Raw genomic sequence first — 13,570 nt, forward strand, 5'->3', positions numbered from 1 at the left:
CTTAGCATAGTATTTCCACAGATTAGGTATATAATAAAAGCTTGTTGATTGCCCTGTGGAAAGTATCAGTTGGTTAATTTTGTTCATTAGACCTAATTCTGTCTTTCCTAGGACAAAGAGCATAGGTGTTCCTTAATTTGTGGACGAAAACTTAACTGTGGCCTTCATAGATGTGAAGAGCCTTGTCACCGAGGAAACTGTCAGACATGCTGGCAAACAAGTGAGTGCTGCACTAACATTTCTAATACACCATCTTTATAAGTAGTTTACTTGCATGTAGACATTGGAAATTTGATTTTTGACTTACATATTTATTTAGTTCCCATTCCATTAGATTGAATCTTGCTGCTGCTACTGTGTGTGTGTGTGTGAGTGTGTGTGTGTGTGTGTGTGTGTATGTGTGTACATGTGTTTATTTTCACTTTTCAAGGTAAGCTGCTTTTTTAATAACAAATAACTTGTCTTTAAAATATTTCAGGGTTTTTTGGGGGTTTTTTTGTTCAATTGTTTCTTATTGTCTCATGGAATCATTGAGCTCCAATTGTACCTTACTGTTTTTCAATGAATCCCCAACTTGGTGAAAGTTTCATCTTTTGTTCTAGGCTCTCTCTGATTCTTTCTTTGAGTACTCTAACTTTATTTTTGTATCTCTTATTAATTTCTTCAGGGTTAGGAGGAAGAAGAAAAACACTTATTAAGTCCCTACTATGTATCAGTTATTGTGCTAATTGCTTTATAAATATTATTTCATTTATCTCCAGCCTTAATTCCTAAATAGGAATTTTGTGCCAGGGTTATATTCTATCTTTTCGTAGAGGAGTATACATGTTCTTTGCAGTCCTGTCCTCCTTAGTCTAAAAGTTTCTGAATAGCATTATTGAATGAGGTGGCTGGTATTAAGGACTGCCTACCCGCTGATACCATTCCTGATTTTTGACTTCCTCTTCCGGTAACCTGACTTGTTTGTTGGCCTGGGCCTTATTTCCATCTGCTTCTTCTTGCATGATCCCCAGTCACAGTTGATTCCATTCTTTGCTCTGGCTCTGACTTCCCTTAATTCTAATTCTGGTATTTCCTTGGCTCTGTTGGCCAGAGACCTGGGTTCTGAATGTAAGTCACTTTGGACTAGTTTCATGTTTCTTTGGTGTCTTCCTGTTCAGAGTTTCCGTAGTTGTTAGATCCCATTTATTAGATATCACCTGTCTTTGACCTTCCCTAGCATGAACTTTCTCCAAATCTCTACAGCAGTGGTCCTCAAACTTTTTAAATAGGGGGCCAGTTTACTGTCCCTCAGACTGTTTGAGGGCCGGACTATAGTAAAAACAAAAACTCACACTCTGTCTCCACCTCTCAGCCCATTTGCCATAACCTGGCAGGCCACATAAACATCCTTAGTGGGACGCATCTGGCCCTTGGGCTGTAGTTTGAGAATTCCTGCTCTGCAGGGTTTTGACCATCATCTTTTTCTCCCGCCTACCCCCTACTCTGGGATAATTGGAGTTAAGTGACTTGCCCTGGGTCACAGAGCCAAGACATGTTAAGTGTCTGAGGTCACATTTGAACTCAGGTCCTTTGGACTTCAGGACTGGTGCTCTATCCATTGCACCAACTAGCTGCCCCTTAGCTAAGTAGAGGAGCTTACTGCTGTTTTTCTCTTTGATCTTCTCAATCATTGCTCCATCTGAGACTCTTTTAGATCTTTGCAGGGACTTTTGTTAGAGAGTTGGGCTTCTCTAGGACTTTTCATGTCACTGTACTATATCAAACATTCTATATTTATTGTTAATAATACCATCATTCTTTGATTCTCGGTCATCCTTGACTTTTTTCTTCCTCTTGTCCCCTACATTCATTCAGTTGCCAAGACCTCTCAATTTCTATCTAGTAAATGTATCTGGTCTCCTTCTTTCCTCCACTATCCCAATTCAGACCATCTTTTTCTTTTTTATGAGCCATTTCATTATTCTCTTTACCTATGGTCTTATACTTGCCTGTATATCTAATACTAGTAATTTTTCTAAGACAGTTGATTGTGACTGTTTTGTTCAAAAACTTTCAGTAGCTCACTAAATAAAGTCCATATGTCTTAGTCTGGCACTCAAAGCCAGGCTTTGGAATATCCATACTTGCTCTATTTACAGAGTTCTTCATGTCTCTAATTTTTTATTCCACTTATTTTAAATAGTTAGGTCAAAATACTTAATAAATATTTATGTCTTAAAAACTTAGTGTTGTTGTTCAGTTGTTTCAATCTTGTCCAGTTCTTATTGACCCCTTTGGGGTTTTCTTGGCAATAATAGTAGGGTCATTTCCTTCTCAAGCTTATTTACAAATGAGAAAACTGAGGCAAATAGAAATAAGTGACTTATCCAGGGTTACATAGCTAGCAAATGTCTTGAGTTTTGATTTGAACTCAGGTCTTCATGATTATAGGCCAGGCATACTATCTTTGTGCCACTTAGCTGCCAACAATTTAGTATCCACTTTAAAAATAATATAAATTGAAAAGGAAGAAAAAGATTTTTATTTCATTATCAATCAGTTATTTATGCATAAAATATGTCTATCTTTTGGGCACTGCTTTTTTTTTTATCATCACAGCAACAATTGAAAACCCAGGTTTGCAGTATTATGAGAGAACTTAAACCAGAGTGTTACTCATATTCAAGGGTATCCTTCAAAAGCATACAGTGGAAGCTAATGTCGATTTTGTTAACTCCCTAAACCTGGTGATTCTCTAGGCATTTTACTGATGTTGAGTGTCACTACTTCCTCCCAAAATTTAAGCTGTCTCTAGAACATCTCATTGTGCAGCCCAGGAACTATAGCCCTGTGCCTTCATTGCTGCTGTTGAAATCATGGAGGATTGAGAGTAAAAAGAGATTTCATGATCATCTAGTCCAACCTCATTATGTGGAGGAAATTGTAGTCTATAGTAGTGGAGTGGCTTGATCAAAGTCACAGAGAAAGGCTCTGGATCTTCTCATGTGAAGCTTCAAGTTCTTCCTGCTATGCCATGTTTCTTCTTCGTAGATCTTCCAGCTGGATATTTTTCTCTGTATTTTCATAGCATTTTGTTCATACCTCTCATGATGTCTTTTATTTTGTGCTTTTGCTATTTATGTGTATCTTATTTATCATTCCTATTAGATAATATGCTCTTCTATGCTAAGAACTCTTTTATCTATTTTTAACTGTATCTCAAGAAAAATTTGGATGAATGAATATAAGAAATTTCACAAAGCTTATAAATGCTTAATTAATTTACAGATGAATGGTATAGAGAGAAGTACATGATTAGAGAGGACAGTGATTACATTGAGTTAGAATAGTAAAAGAAGGCTGTATGAAGAAGGAGCAGTTTTAATGTTGTGCTGATATATCTTCTTTTTCCTGCATGTGCTTCTAATTTGATTTTTCCTAGACAATATCATGCATGGATTGTTTAAATTTTTTGCCATTTTTAATGTCAAATATTAAGTTTTTGATCCAAAGCACGTCAATTTAAGGTAGATCACATTTTCCTGTTTTGTAAAGTTCCATGAGTTGGGCTAAAACACGAACAGGTTATATTTATAAAATATTGTATTCAACTTTTGTAGTATTATGTGGTAGAATAATTTTGGCATGGGTCCTTGCTTCTGTAGCTCTAGTAGGTTCTCCTACCAATTTAATTAAAGACTTTACTGAGGCCATGAATTAGAGAACTGACCTTCCCTAAGTTGAGAAACCCCATTCATTCTATAACTCTTCAAAAGAAGAAAAGGCTTAAGTGGGTGCTGTTACAGGCAGATAACAGCTTTACAATTTGGCAATAATGCTTCTTGAAACATATGTGTATTTTGATATGGAATATACTAAATTAAAATGTCATTAAAACTGAGAAATATGGTTATACTTCTCATTTCTGTTATATAAAAGTATCTTTTATATTTCAAAATTTAAATTGATACAAAAGTCCAATCTCAAATGTATGACTCCTTTATTAACTACTTGTCAAAGACAACAATATTAATTCATGTACTCCAGGCAAAAGTTTTCCAAGAACAAATTTTTTTACTTAACATTCTAAATCTTAGAGAGAAAATATCCAAGCTGGCATAGTCTTTCCTGATGCCCTCAAACATCTCTCTACCCCAAGACAATTTGAGATAACACTTAGAGAAATCTTAAACAAGGAAAAGGTCACAATATATTAAAATACAGTTTTGGGATCATCATTCTTGAATAATATTCATTTAATCTCCTACTAAAATAATTCTACCTACTGAATTTCCTTTGTATTTAATAGAACTTCCTCTTTGTGAACCATATTCTAATCATTTCTGAATATGGAAGAGTATTGCCCTTAGGTAGGTTATAAGTATATTCCCAAAGGGATGATAAAGGTATTAATCTTTTTTATTTTTTTTATTTTTTTAATTTTTATTTTTTTTATTCATTTTTCCAAATTATCCCCTCCACTCCCTCCCCCCGATGGCAGGTAATCCCATACATTTTACATGTGTTACAATATAACCTAGATACAATATATGTGTGTAAATAAAAGGTATTAATCTTAATAAACAAAATAATACTTTTGGTTCCAAGTTTGGTTACCTCCTAAAATCCATTTTTCTAAAGATTTCATTTGTTTTTTCATTCTTGATCTACAGTTTTGTAAACTCTATATACTTTCACTGGAAAAGACTTATTTCTTAATGTTTTCAGTTAAACAAAGGAAGTTTTTAAAAATGCTTCTGTAGTATGATTTTAATTAATTACTCATCCATTTTTGTGGAGGCCTTGTTTTATTGTATTTATGAAATACTTTAGGCATACATTTATTTTTGCCAATTACATTGGAAAGAATGATTAAATTACCTGGAAAAATTTATGATAGAACACATTTTTTAACTCAGTCTGCTGGTTGATTTACTCCCTTAACATTCAGAACGCCCTTTTAAAAAAAATTACCACAAACTATATGAATTACACTGTCATAATAGTTGTTTTATTTTTCTGCTGCTTCAGGTTTTGATGAATTAACATGCTATTGTGGAGAGTCTGTGATTTTCCCTCCAGTTCCTTGTGGTACTAAGCCCCCAGAGTGTAAAAACACATGTACAAGACTACATGAATGTGATCATCCTGGTGAGTTCCTGTAAATTTATTTTTATTTGAACTTTATGAATTACATTTTTCCCTATTGCCTTTATGTATTAATTGCTCTTGACAATTGCCACTTACCATAGAATGACAGATTGTGTAGTCTATTCCACATTAGACATATTTAAACGTTGTTTACTTTAGAACTCTAAAATTTTGTTATTGGAATATATTGCAATTTATTTCTCTAACTCTTAGGCTGTCTTGAGTTCTACTGGAAAAAAAATTGTCAGTCCTTAAAATGCAACATTACAAGTTGGTCTATGCTGCTATAGTTTCTCAATGGACTGTTCCTTTGCTATGATGTTTTTAAAAGATGGTCACCTTTAAAACGTTTTTGTTATCTCTAACAATACTTAACTTCTTTCAGGTAAATTTATAGAGCAGCATTTGGTATATCAGTGATACTGGTTTGGGAGTGAAAACACCTGTTTCAGATCCTAGCTAGTTTTTTAGTTACTCTAAATAGTCATGTAGCCTCTCTTTATCCTCAGTTTCCTCATCTGTAAAATAGAGTTGATAATACTTAAACTACCTACTTTGTAGAGAAGAATATGCTTAGTAATGATGAGCTACTATTATCTGTTCTTGTCCCTCAAAGCTACCCTTGAGAAACATTTATATAAGATGCATTTCTAAACCTTGAACATACAGCCCTGCTCATAGGTTCACATTAATTTTTTTTTCCACATTAATTTTCCACATTAATCTTCCTAGTTAATTTACATGGTAAGAGAAGAATACTTTGTGATTTGTTTTGATTTACTCTTTTTTCTTCAACCATTCAATAAGATATTGAGTGAAATACCTAATCTTATAGTAGGTGTACTTAGTGCATACCTAGACTTATGATGGGCATTGAATTGGAAAACTTAAAAAGATACTATGGCCCTTCCCCTGAAGCCAGGTCAGTCTTCCTTGGGTAGAGGGGTACAAAATATATACATATCATATGACAAGATATAATAGCATGGTACAGTAAAGAAGAATAACAGATATGGAGTTAGGAGTTCATTTTGGAATTTATCTCCATACTGACCTATTTGATTTTGAATAAGAGGACACTTTCCTTTCCTCACCTATAAAATGAGGCATTTGAACTCTGAGGTCCCTTCCAGATCTGAATATATGATTTTTTGAATACATTAAGACAATCTATATGTAGCTGAGAATTCATGGGGCAAAGCTAATAAGAATACTCAAGCAAACAGCAAACATTTATTAAGTGCCCACTGTATATTAAGCACTGTGGACATAAAAATATCGTTTCCTTTCCCTTCCTTTACTCCCCATATCCTGGAAACCATCACCAACTAAATTCCCTGTTACTGTTGAGTCTCTCAACCAACAAGTCATTCTCACTCACCACTCTCTCTTACCTTGCCAGTGTAGCCCATTGGTTAAGCCCTATTATTTTACCTTCATAAGATCTCTCACATAGCCTCCTTCACTCCTTTGAATCTGCCACCACCTTTGTATAGACAAGCCCTTGTCACTTCATGCCTAGATTATTGCAGTATTCTCTGGCTGGTCTCCTTGCCTCAGATCTTCCCCCACTCTAATCCATCCAACTGGCCTGTCAGATTGATCTTCCTAAAATGCTGGGTTGGCCCTCTTGCCTCTCCTATTTGGTAAATTCTAATGGCTCCCTATTATATCCTCAGAATAAAATCTGTGTGGTTTTCAAAACCCTTCCTAATCTGATTTCATACTATCTTTTCAGGCTTTTTATTATTCTCTGTTTAGTAACCCAATAGAGAGTTGGAATATCCTTCATTTCCTTATTTCTTCATCTTTACAGAGAAATTAGGGTGGGATGTTGTTTTTCTCTGTACTCCTTTCCCCCTTAAAGTAAGCTTTTTTATTACTTATGTGATATTTATTGGTAGCTTTATATAATTATTCTTTTATGAGAAAATAACTTAAGACCTGTTTTTAAAAGCTATAAAACTATGTACAGGATTTATATGTGTAATTCTTTTTATAAAAATCTTTCCTTATTTTATCTTTATTTTACTACAGTTTTCCATTCTTGTCACAATGAGGTGAAATGCCCCCCTTGTACTTATCTTACTCAGAAGTGGTGCATGGGCAAACATGAGGTAAGTTTTATATTCCCTGTTGTTAATAGTAGTTAATAATGGTCGTTGCCAGAAACACTGATCTAAAGTCCAATTATTTGTTCTAGCTCAACTACTTAAAACTGTGTGGTTTTGAACAATTCATTTTTATGGGCTTCGGTTTTTGTTTTTTGTTTTTATTTTTGTTTTTGTTTTTGTTTTTTAATTTTAAAAAAGCATGACTTCTGAGGTTCTTTTCAGCTATAAATCTATGATTCTTTGATTTATTCATATTCTGTATTTATCTTCTGATAGTTCAGTGTTATGGCTGCTTTTAGGTTCTCTCTTCATAATGTTTGCTGTTCCTTCTAGCTTATGTCATCTGCAAATTTGATAAACATGCCACCATCTGTGATTTTTTTCCTAAGTCAGCAACAAAATGGTAATGTAACTCATGGCTAAAGACATATAGGTGTCTTTCTATTGTTGGTGCAAAGCATAAGAAAAAAGTATATTATTCCTAAGCACCTTAGGTCTAGTGCTGAATTGGGAGTCAGGAAGATCTAAGTTCAAATACTGCCTAACACACTTCTTAGGTGTGTGAATCTTGACAAGTCACTTAACCTCTCTTAGCCTTGGTTTCTTCAACTCCAAAGTGAGAGTAAGAGTAGCACCTACCTCGGGTTGTTGGAAGATCAAATAAAAATAACATGTAAAGCATTTAGCAAACCTTAAAATGCTTTATAAATTATCACTATTCGTAACCTTTCCAAAAAAAGTTACGAGGTTGTTTTGGTATATTCCTTTTTTATTATTATTAATTTTTATAATTATAAATTTTTTGACAGTATATATGCATGAGTACTTTTTTTTTTTTTTAATAACATTATCCCTTGTATTCATTTTTCCAAATTATCCCCTCCCTCTCTCCCCTTGATGACAGGCAATCCCATATATTTTACATGTGTTACAATATAACCTAGATACAATATATGTGTGCAAATGCCATTTTCTTGTTGTATGCACATTAAGTATTAGATTCCGAAGGTATAAGTAACCTGGGTAGATATATAGTAGTTCTAACAATTTACATTCACTTCCCAGTGTTCCTTCTCTTAATCCCATACATTTTACATGTGTTACAGTATAATCTAGATACAATATGTGTGTGTAAATCCAATTTTCTTGTTGCACGTTAAGTATTGGATTCCGAAGGTATAAGTAACCTGGGTAGATAGGCAGTAGTGCTAACAGTTTACATTCAATTCCCAGTGTTCCTTCTCTGGGTGTAGTTGTTTCTGTCCATCATTGATCTTCATTATGTTGAAGATAACCACTTCCATCAGAACATGTCCTCATACAGTATTGTTGTTGAAGTGTATAATGATCTTCTGGTTCTGCTCATTTCACTCAGCATCAGTTCATGTAAGTCTCTCCAAACTTTTCTGAAATCTTCCTACTGGTCATTTCTTACAGAGCAATAATATTCCATAACCTTCATATACCATAATATACCCAACCATTCTCCAGTTGATGGACATCCATTCATCTTCTAGTTTCTAGCCACTACGAAAAGAGCTGCCACAAACATTTTGGCACATGCAGGTCCCTTTCCCCTCTTTATTTCTTTGGGGTATAAGCCCAGTAGTAGCACTGCTGGATCAAAGGGTATGCACAATTTGATAACTTTTTGGGCATAGTTCCAAATTGCTCTCCAGAATGACCGGATTCTTTCACAACTCCACTAACAATGTATTAGTGTCCCAGTTTTCCCACATCCCCTCCAACATTCATCATTATTTGTTCCTGTCATCTTAGCCAATCTGACAGGTGTGTAGTGGTATCTCAGAGTTATCTTAATTTGCATTTCTCTGATCAATAGTGATTTGGAACACTCTTTCATATGAGTGGATATAGTTTCAATTTCTTCATCTGAGAATTCTCTGTTCATCTCCTTTGATCACTTATCAATTGGAGAATGGTTTGATTTCTTATAAATTAGGGTCAGTTCTCTATATATTTTGGAAATGTTTTGGTATTTTCTTGATGAAGCCATACTTACTCTTTTTGAATTTACCAGTTTCTTTTCAAACTTAGAATTCCCATAAAGTCTTGTCATAGCAGTCTTGATCTAGAAGAGAGAGCATTCTAAAATGTTCGGCCCTTGCTTTTGGTGACAAAATTTTTAAAAAAGCATTCTAAATAATGCTTCACTGCTGGTCACTTCTGCTACAACCATATGGATCAGACTACCACCACCACATCCCTCAAGACCTTAGTGGTATTACCTTGGATACTGTATCTAAGAGCCCTGTAAATAGCAGCTCTCCCCCAGCAAATGTCTATGTTTCAATCTTATGTCTACAGCTTTCATTCAAGGGAACTGCTCTTGTGGAAGTGTGACCTTGGTATCTGCCCTCTCAGCAGCCACAGCTTTGGGGGACCTGGAAAAACCCCCCCACAAAATTCTTTTAACATCGTCAAGCTTTTCAGCATCAGAAACTGATATGGTTTTTATCAGTAGTAAGTAATGATACCTATGAAGATGCATTATCTCATGCTTTGCCAGTGTCCCTTAAAGACCTTTCCATTTACCCTGAAGCTGAAGCCTCTATTACATATTGTCTTTCCATTGTGAGGAAGAAACTATCTTGTTTTTTCTTTTGATTTCTTTTATTACTTGCACATATGAAAATTTTAATAATTTTTTTTTTAATTTATCCATTGAAAAGGAATAGCTGTTCCTAAAAGGGGAGTGATAGAGCAGCATTATAATTTATTAAGAGGACAACTAGGGTAGTGGCAGTGGCAGCAGTGGATAGAGTGCCAGATCCAAAGTCAAGTCTAATTCAGCCTTAGGCTCTAGCTGTGTGAATCTGTGCAAGTCACTTAACTCTGTTTGCCTCAGTTTCCTCATCTTTAAAATGAGTTATTAAAAAAAAAAAAAATGGCAAACTATTCCCATATTTTTGCCAAGAAAACCCTAAATGGGGTCACAAAGAAGCGGACATGACTGAACAATAAATATTAAGAGGATATGCTCAGCTAAGGGCATCCAGGGACTTACTAAGCTTAATTTTGGCTTTAGCTTTCTGACACTCTTCTTATAGAACACTGCCATACTTCTCTGTTAATCTTCCGCTACTACCTACTACCCACACATGCTTCTGTTTTCTTTACATGTCCTTTTAAAGTGTAAGGCAAAATTTAGAGTGCATCAAAAGCAGTCTTTCTAGACAAATCTCTTCATCTTTGTGTCTTTGTAATTTTATATTTGAGAGGTTTCTATTCCTCCTGATCTGATTTTTTTTTCTTATAGAATTTTAGTTCTTAGCTTCTTGTTCTTCTGCCGAACCTTTTAAAATTTGCTTTCTTAAAATCAAGAATGCCCAGATTTCCTTCCTCCTATCACAATTTCTAAAATGGCATAGTAACTTTTTTTTAAGATTCCAATCATTTATTTTTCAACAACTAGATCTTCCTTGAATGTGAGAATCAGATCCAGAAGTATGAAGGACATTTTTAAGGCAAGCTTGCTTGTTCATCCTTTGGGTTTTATTGATGGCTTCTTAGATTTTGTCTTCTATGAATTACTGAGCATCTCTCGTTGTACATTTTAATTGTTCCCTATAGCTTGGTAGATATTTCTAATCAGTTTTCTCCTTTATTCTCCCTTTTCAGTTTTTTAAAGTACCTTCGTTTATTTTTGTCAGACTCGAAGCAAAAGTTATTAGATGCGTTCCCCTCCTTGAACTCATTATTCCTTTATTTTAAACTATGATTCCACTGTCTTTTCTTTTCCTGATCAAAACAGATTGATTTATTTCAGTGTGCTATACTATATTGAAAGATGGTTTATAGGTATCAGTTTGTTTATATATAAGTAATGGAAGGATAGGCACGTCACATAATAATGTTATAGGTAGTCTTGGAGATGGATATCTGTACTAACTTTAAATACCATAAAGTTGGCCTTTCTGAGTATTGGAGCTGTTGATCTGTCTTGGCAAATAGAAAAGAAAGAAAACATTAACCTGTTGTTTGTCTAGGTTTATATTAAAATGGGAGATTTGCTTTGGTAATGACAGTTCTTAGGTCTCAAAAAATAATTTCTTCATTCAGTATTGATAACTGGTCTACTTTTGAAAGATTATGACCCAAATTACATGGGCTTTTCTTTTTTAAGTAAATTTTCTATTTCAGCATAATTTTTGTGTCCTTTTTAGATACGCTACAACATTCCTTGTCATCTAACTGAAATCTCTTGTGGACTTCTCTGCAATCAAATGTTAAAATGTGGAATGCATAAATGTAAAAGGATTTGTCACAAAGGAGAATGTCTTATAGATGAAGTCTGCAAACAGCCTTGTACAATCGCTAGAATCGACTGTAATCATCCTTGTATGGCTTTGTGCCATCCGTCATCACCTTGCCCTATGAATTCTTGTAAAGCAAAGGTAGGTAAGCCAATTAATAGAAAAAACTTTGTTAACAGTTGCACTACTACTTTATTATCCTAAATTAGTTATCTACCATAACACTACTTGTTGTGGAGATGTTCTCCTGACCATTTGAAATTTGCTTCTGTTTGCCTACTTCCATCAGCACATTCTTATTTAGATTCTTCTCTTCCTCTTCTAGTGTGTAATTTTCCCGAACTGTTTTCTGTCAAATTTCAATGTCTTCCTGTCTTTTTCTCTGTATACCTGAATGAAGATCTTTTCTTTATACTTGATAGGCATGGAGATGGGAATGAGCAGGTTATATGGGAAAAGACACTAAAATGAATAAAATGAAAAGGATGCTTTGGTGAATGTCAAAAGATAAGTTAGAAAAACTATGGGGAAAAATTCTCCTCATCATAGGATTTTTATTTTTTTCTGCTAAACCACTTTCTGTCCGTGATACTACTATTTCAGTCTCGCAAACCAAACATTTGACTCATCTCTTCCAGAATTGTGGACCATTCTGTTGTTAGAACATCATCTAGGAAAACTTGCTATATCTAAAACAAATGGATGATCCATCCAGTTAACCAGTCTAAATTTTTTTCCGATTATAAATAAATTTCACTTCGGATTTGATGGAGGGACTAGATTAACTATCATTAGGACCTTTCAGCAGGCACAGGAAAGATCAGTATTTTATAGACTGAGGATCTAGTTTCTGAAATTTTTTAACATCTCTGCCTTCTAAAAGAAAAGAGGAAAGTGCTGAATAGGTTTGAACTGTAAATTATTTTTTAGGAAAATAATAAAATCATATTTTAGGGAAGAACAAAGATAACCAGGGTTAAGAATGCTGATTCTTACTATTTCCCCTTATAGTTTCTAGTTGTAAAAACCTTTAGAAAACTTAATTGAGAATTGTTGCTTCTTTAAGGTCAAGAGGGCTAGAAGAGAAGCAAAAAAAATTACTGGGCCTGGGAGAAGAACTTAGACAGGGATTGGATGATGATGGAAAAGAACGCATGGACCCAAGACTGATCATTGATCCATGGGCTCATCTCTCTTCCTTTTTTTATGTTGTTCTGATTTGGTCCTTTCCTTTTATTCTCAGTACTACCACACTAATCTAAACTTTGATGATTAGATCTTTCACTACTGTAACATCTCTAGCTAGTCTTACTACTTCTTGTGTCTCCTTTTTTCATCTTATTACTCTTCTGCCTAAGAACCTATGGTGGGTGACCTTCTATATCAAGTTCCAGTTCTTCCTGACTTTCAAAGTCTTTTATAACCTACTTATCTAACTTTATCTTGCATTCAGGTTTTTGTAGTTTTGTAACAGACCTTAAGTGTCATAAAATCCAGTTTCTTTACTTTATAAGTGAAGTAACTGAGGACTCAAGAGGTAAAGTTATTTTCCCAAGAATTTACAGCCAGTTAGTGGCAAGCTTTCAGATTTCTTATTCCCATTGTCTTTTCTACTACATCAGACTGCCTCCTTTTATTTTATTTATTGCATCTTCCAGGTCTTTTTGTAACTGTCAGGAGCACCACCATCCTTACAGTTAATTCATTTTTGCATCCTCTGATTCATCGTTATCTCCCTATCACTGTCCCTCACATCACATAGCTAATCGTTTACTAATTTTCACCAATTGTACCTCTTCATCATCTCATTCAACTCCTTCTCTCCTGAAGTATTGCTGTTTCCTCTGTATTCGCTTTTGTGACACAATTAAGGTTCTGTTTTCATCAATCTAGTCTCTACATATTTGCCAAAATGATATTTCTAAAGTACAAGCATGAGAATACCACTCCCTTTTTGAAGTAAACTTCAGTGGCTCCCTCTTGCCTCTAGGATCAAAAACAAATTATTGTTTAATATTTTATAGCTTTTACAACTATACATTTGTT

General features: G+C 34.5%; 1 protein-coding gene across 4 annotated transcripts in view; it reads left to right on the top strand.

The window, feature by feature from the left end:
• Positions 1–13,570, top strand: part of NFX1 (nuclear transcription factor, X-box binding 1) — an 80,306-nt gene that overhangs the window by 44,372 nt on the left and 22,364 nt on the right. For all 4 annotated transcript variants that reach the window (XM_074281608.1, XM_074281609.1, XM_074281606.1 and 1 more), the window contains exons 13-16: positions 112–220; positions 5,014–5,133; positions 7,171–7,250; positions 11,435–11,665. In XM_074281608.1, the coding sequence (XP_074137709.1) occupies positions 112–220; positions 5,014–5,133; positions 7,171–7,250; positions 11,435–11,665 (540 nt within the window). The remainder of the gene's footprint in view (positions 1–111; positions 221–5,013; positions 5,134–7,170; positions 7,251–11,434; positions 11,666–13,570) is intronic.

The sequence above is a fragment of the Sminthopsis crassicaudata genome, chromosome 1, assembly GCF_048593235.1.
Source record: "Sminthopsis crassicaudata isolate SCR6 chromosome 1, ASM4859323v1, whole genome shotgun sequence".
Classification (NCBI taxonomy): Eukaryota; Metazoa; Chordata; class Mammalia; order Dasyuromorphia; family Dasyuridae; genus Sminthopsis; species Sminthopsis crassicaudata.